The sequence below is a fragment of the Buceros rhinoceros genome, unplaced genomic scaffold (genome assembly GCF_000710305.1).
Source record: "Buceros rhinoceros silvestris isolate BGI_N320 unplaced genomic scaffold, ASM71030v1 scaffold29099, whole genome shotgun sequence".
NCBI classification, from domain to species: domain Eukaryota; kingdom Metazoa; phylum Chordata; class Aves; order Bucerotiformes; family Bucerotidae; genus Buceros; species Buceros rhinoceros.
This window is the reverse complement of record NW_010433801.1, coordinates 4,130-10,539: the sequence shown is the minus strand read 5'-3', so window position 1 is coordinate 10,539 and position 6,410 is coordinate 4,130. Positions and strand designations below refer to the sequence as shown.

Here is a 6,410-nt window from a genome sequence, read left to right as displayed (position 1 = left end):
AGTTAGGAGGACGTGATTAACAACCTCGTAAATGTTCAGAGAGTGTGTTTTTAATTAATTTGACTCTAACATTCCTGAATAGCCTCTATCTTGTAATGCTTTTTAATTGTGCGTGAGGCAGTTCTGTATTAGCTCTCGATGTAGATTTTACCTTAGTTATTAATACTGAAAGGTTTCAAGGGAAAAAAATTTACAAATTTTCCTCATAACAAACTATGTTTTGTTATTTTGCATTTCTAACTGTCATGAATGTCTTTGAACTCATAAGCTGGGGAATATTTTTCTCAGATGGGATATAATTAATTTTCAATCATACTTAAACCTATTGCCTTAAATATCCAAAACCAAACACACTCTCATCTTTTGGAAAAGCTTCAATGTTTCTTTCTTTTTTAATTACTTGACTTTTAGAGTATAAAATAGTATTGTGTAGCCTTTTATAAGCAAAACCAGCACATTTGTATTGTGCGGTGCTTTTAATAGTTCAGCTTTCGAAAAGCTTTAAGTTAAATGTAGTTTATTAGTGCATTTGCCATGCCACTGCCGTGGTTTTGGTTACTCATAAGAACATAAGGAGACTACCACAAAACATATATTGTTTACACTAAATCCAGCAAGTGTATTTACCTTATAACATCGTAAAAACATTTTTAGATCAAGAAGTTCAACGACTGAAGATAGGAATGGAATCATTATTGGCTGCAAATGAAGAAAAGGTAAGAAAATAATCCTCATTCTACGTAAGAATGAAATAATGGTTTGAATCTCTGAAATGTTCTCAATAACCAGCTTTCTGTAAGCGTGGTGTTGTCCTGATTTTTTGATTATCCCATGAGATTGTGACAGAAGGTTGGTTTTTAAAAAAAAGTGTGGCTCACCTTGATAACTTGGCTGTCAAACTTGGGAGGCTCGTTGGATTCCAAAGGGGAATAGAAAGCAAAGGCTGCAGTAACCAGAATGTCCTGTTTTTTCTGCTGTTGAACAGATCCCTAAGATTTCATCATCTCTGGCAGCTCTTCGTCTCCCAACTTAGTCTGATTTGCGTTGATATCCCTATTGTAGGTTGTGAGATGAAACCGAAGTCAAAGCATTCTTTGAATAAGACTCACTTTTTAGGATTTAAAGACACATGGGGGAGAGGGCGGGGAGGAAAAAAAAAAGAGTACTAAAGGAGAGGAGTGAAATTAAACCCCTTTAAATGGTAAATAGGGGATTGTCTCTTATCACCTGTATGCTGTCTGTCTGTCAATCCGACGGTTCAAGTGCAGGGTTTCAGGCTCCATCTTGGAAGATATTGAATCTCCACCTTCAGATGCCATTGACTTACTACATAATCTGTTCCTTATTTTTGGTGGGGGAGGGGTTGCAGGACATTAATTCTTGAGGAAATTGTAATTCTTGTTTTGTGATGATAAACAAGGCCATAGGATTGTCCTTTATGGTGACACAGTCATGATCAAGTAGACAGTAATACACGTCCCTGAAAACTTCCTTTAGTAAGTGGGGAATCTGGACAGGGCAATGTTAATTCTGGAGAACGTTAAGGTGACTCATAACAACATTTTGTTCTTAAATCAAAAAGCCAAAATTTACATCTGGAAAATAAAAGACCTGGCATTATCTCTTGGCAAAATTATTCCAAGTCTGCATAAGTTTTTTGCATTTGGAGGGAACACAGAGCGTGGTTGCTTATGCCCTAATATCTAGATATACTCCCAGGAAAAGGAGGGTTATTTCCTTGGAAAAGCTTAAACTCGTGGGCTGATGGTCAACCCACAGCTTCTTGAATGTTTAATGTAGGGCTGTTACTGTCAATAATATTGCAAAATAAAATATTCTTCCTGAGGGAAAATACCTCTAAATAGCTGTCAGATAACTCTAAGTATTCCTTGTGTCACTTAAGACAGAAAATGTTCAACTAAGGTGCTGATAACTGATTTCTTTTTTAAAGCGCTGGCTGTGTTAGTTCTTTGCTCCTGCTTCCATCCATAGTTGGGATGGCTGGGTCTTTGCCTTGTGTGTGCTTGCCGAGGCACGAAGGGAGGGTCAGCATCATCTACCACTAGGTAATGTGGTAGGCTCTGATGTCTGAGCAGTTACTCCTTCCACTCAGTGATGCAGCATGTGTGTACTGGAGCAGGTTTTAACTGAGACCTCTCTGGCGCTGACCTAGCTGTGGCAGTGCAGCAGCTCAGTGTCAGCTCATCAGGTGAATACTTGCCAGCTTCCCGGGAAGGTTTGGGGTTTTTTCCAGTGCTCACTTCTCTGTGCCTGTGGCTTTCTTGACACCGGCTTGTGAAAACAGATTAAGTTTGTGTTCAGTGCTCTGTAGTGACAGCAGTGGGCAGCATTATCACGCAGGAATGGTATAGCATTGGGGTCAAAGAAGCAGGACAAACCTAAGAGTGCAAATTGCAAGATCACATACTTAGTGACCTGCAGCAAGAATTTGTTAGCATCAGGGACGCTATCTTATATAGAAATGAGAGGAATGACAGATCCAGCCAAGTAATGATTACTACCCATTGCTATATTGTGTCTGTGCAGAAGGCAAGTGCCCTCCCTGAATGCGTGAATCGAGATGCTTTCTGTACGTAACAGGGAAGTGTCAGGTGTTGGAGAAAGAGTGGAGTCGGATAATGCATCAGACACTCATGAGACCTCGTTTCTTTGGGTCTGTACAGGTCTGACTGCCTCAGTTCAGAAGGGTGTGTTCAAAACTGGGCTAAGTGTAGATGTTGGAATGCAGAACGTATCCTACAAGAGAGGATGAAAGAACATGACTAGATTGTTAGACTGTACAAACCATAAACATGATTTACTTTACGATTACAGGTGGGAGGCTAGCAAAAACCAAACACTGCCTACTCAAGCAATTGAGGTTCAACTCCAGAATATTCCCTTAACTCTTTAAAGTGAAAGCAGATTTCCACATTAGAGTTTTGTCAGACTCCTCTGGTTTCCTTATATCCATAATTTCACACTGTCCAGCAAATGTTATGTACGATGGCAAATAAGAAGAAACGTTCCTTACGAGGCATGTGAAAGACTCGATCCTGCTTTCTGGGAAATCAGGCCAAAATCACAGAAATAACATGTAATGCAGTGTTTCTGCAGGTTAAAAATGCAGGATTTAAAATACGATTTTATTTAATGCTTTTCACAGGACCGCCGAATAGAGGAGTTAACACTATTGCTAAGCCAGTACCGGAGAGTCAAAGAGATAATGATTGCAGCTCGTGGTAAAATGTCTTCTAAATAATTTCTTGCTATCAGGTCTTTTAAAAACTACATGCACTACCACTGCGATTTATTTTATTTATTTTTTTTTATTATTTTTAGAGGTGTGTTTTGAAGGTTCCCTGTGAAGGGTAATCTCTTTTTTGATAGAATCAATGGGTTGAAATCTGTCTCTGATAACTGTTTCAAATAAGTATTTGACGGAAATGTTATAAACATTTCTCATTTCTGCTTAAGGCAAGGTACAAATCATGTGGATAAAAGTTGACTGACTCTTCACCATAGGTAGCACATACATTTCAAAAACCCAAAATCTGTTTTAGATTAGAGTAGGGCAGCTGCTTGAAACCGCCACTGAGAGTTGAGTAAAACGTAAAGGAGCTATCCTGAACTCAGCTACAGTAGCTCATTCGTCATGTCATACAGTCAAGTCATGACTGAAGGGCTGTGCGCCAGCAACCATGGCATAAGTTTCACATTGTATCCCAAAGGGCCAGTTGTCAGGAACAGGTTTGTTGGCGGTCTTTGTGCCTCAACACCACGATAACCAAGCTCATGTCTAGTGAGTTTTCACGTGATCTCTGTTCTAATAGCGCCAAGGCTTAACCATGAATTTTGGTGTTTTTTCATAACTGCCTAGAGCTGCTGCATCTGTAGCACTTAAATTAGTTGTTACTGTGCTTAAATTAAGGTCAGTCTACATTTCTCCATCATGGCATAGCAGCCCTTCCAGTTCCTGTTGGCAATCTTATGCATAGGAGACCTCAAGGAAAACTTGCTTCTCCAAAATACTCTGAAAGTTTGCTGAGCACTGAATATTTAGACCTTTATTTAGTACTGTAGCTTTGACAATTTAGGAGTTAAAATCCTACTAAATAATTAATTTGGAGTATTTCAGTATTTGTTTAGATCTGGGATATCCAGAAAAACCTGGAGTGTCTTCACCATGTTCAACCTCAAACTGAGCACGGGGCACTGCATGGTGATGCAGATGATGTCAAACATGCACACTACCTGTAAAGCAACAGGCACACTGTCAGGAAATGGTACCAATGTGAACTCGCCTCAGAACACCCAACTATGAGTAGGGCAGGAGCTGCCTCGTAAGCAGCTCAGGTACTCAGGGCAGAGCACAGCATATGACTGAAGTGGTAAATTTGTTGCTCTAATACAAATCAACTGGCTTATAAGTCAGAGCCCGAAGGAGCGGTGTGGAGTGGCGAGGCTGGTAAAGTACACGCATCAGATAAAGACTGAAGAGGAGTTTAGAAACTGACTGTCTGGTATGGCCCTAAATGGGGGGGTTTGGTTGGTTGGGTGGGTTTTGGCCTGTTTCTCTCCCTTTCGAACTTCTCATCTTTATTGCTTGCAGGCTCTTCTGTCTCTAGTGGCAGTGAAGAGGAATTTGAGACAACTTTAAGGAAGTGGAACCTTTTGAGTAATCCTCAAGGAGAATTATTTAAAACAGAGGTACTTAGTAGAGATGTTTATAGAAACAAGTTCTGCTGAGTAATATGTGGTTTGTTTGTATCGGTTTCTCTGTAGTACCTAAAGTAATGGATTTGGCCCTAGCTGTAGTTTTGTACTTCTTGGTATGGGCATGATAGATTCAGAATCTAGAAGTGAAACTTTTCTGTTTTGCATAGGCCTCTTCAGGAGAATTGTCAGCAGCCGTGCTCTCTGCAGTGCTGCACAAAGCTGTGGAAATCAGGCAAGACCTTTGTTTCTTGGTTTTTGTGTAGATTGTCCTAAGTATTATTCAATCTCTTTAACTGTTGGCATCTTGTCTTGCCCATTCTTGGCTTTGCAAGAACTTTTGGGTAGTTGTGAAAGCAGTGATTGCCCTGGGAGTTTGCAATACATAGTTGTATAAGGTTTAAATTACAGGAATGAATTAGCTGAGTTTTATAATCAAAAGGTACGTGTATTGTAGTACTCAAACCAGTGTATTTTATTCTGATTTAAAGTGGGAGCATTCCAGTATCTTCAACTAATTTAACATCTCCGCAAGAAGAATCCTTGGAAATCATAAATAGGTAAGAATGAGTAACATTAATTGAAATCTATAACATACAGCCAGAACTGATTCTTTGTAATTCTGCCTTTTTCCGTTTTTAAAATCCCTCCCTCAGTGTTGCACTGTTCACAGATAACTATTACTGTCTACTTTTGCTTGTGACGAGCTTCTCTAAAGTCATCGATAGATAAAAGGTTTAAAACTGCACATTGTTGCCTTTGTTTACCAAAGGACGTCTTGTTGCTGTTTCTGTCTTCATCTGTTGCAGTTCCCAATACTATGAGTTTTAGGCTAAAAGTTTAACAAGAAATCCATCTCTCGGTTCTGAATTACCTGTTACGTGCAGGTGTTATGTGATATATGCAGCTGTCGTGTGATACAGATGCAACAGACACAAACATACTATGTTGTATTAACTGTTGCTTTTTGCCTGCCATTATTTCAAGGGTTCCACAGAAAAAAAAGTCAAGTAGTTTAGAAGACTTGCAGACTGAGTCCCTGGAAAAGGTTGGTTTATTTGTAATCACAATTTCTGCTGTTTAATACCATGAATAAAAGATCAGGGTCAAGTACAAATATTCTTTTTGTTTCACAAACACTGACGTTGTGTGTGTGATAAAACAGTCCAGGTTCTTCCTTTACTCTATTGCTGAGCTTAGAATAAACAAACTATTTGACACACCCATAGATACCCATCCTTCAATTCAGCTTTTCACCTGGAAGAGAAGTATTTAAAAGAAATACAACAAGTAATGTTAATGATGAGGCATTTTGTTGAACCACAGTTTAGTTTTGTTTATAGGTTTGTTTTTATTTTTAAAATAATTTTGACTTCCAAATCACTAAAAATGTTAGGGCAGCAAATCCTGAACGTAGTTAAAGATTGGGCCTTCAATTCAGCTTTTCACCTGGAAGAGAAGAAAAGTATTTAAAAGAAATACAACAAGTAATGTTAATGATGAGGTATTTTGTTGAACCACAGTTTAGTTTTGTTTATAGGTTTGTTTTTATTTTTAAAATAATTTTGACTTCCAAATCACTAAAAATGTTAGGGCAGCAAATCCTGAACGTAGTTAAAGATTGGGTATTTCCACAGAGGATTCCTTTCTGAGTGTCTGCATGCACCCATGAGTGTGGCTCCCTAACGCGGGTT

The 6,410-nt window shown here is 38.9% G+C and overlaps 1 protein-coding gene across 1 annotated transcript in view; it reads left to right on the top strand.

Annotated features, from left to right (window-relative positions):
• Window positions 1-6,410, top strand: part of LOC104500577 (liprin-beta-2-like) — a gene marked incomplete at its 3' end in the record, with an annotated part of 65,109 nt that overhangs the window by 55,303 nt on the left and 3,396 nt on the right. The window contains 6 exon segments of the mRNA XM_010144242.1: window positions 655-716; window positions 3,167-3,242; window positions 4,613-4,710; window positions 4,887-4,951; window positions 5,208-5,276; window positions 5,704-5,764. Coding sequence (XP_010142544.1) covers window positions 655-716; window positions 3,167-3,242; window positions 4,613-4,710; window positions 4,887-4,951; window positions 5,208-5,276; window positions 5,704-5,764 — 431 coding nt within the window.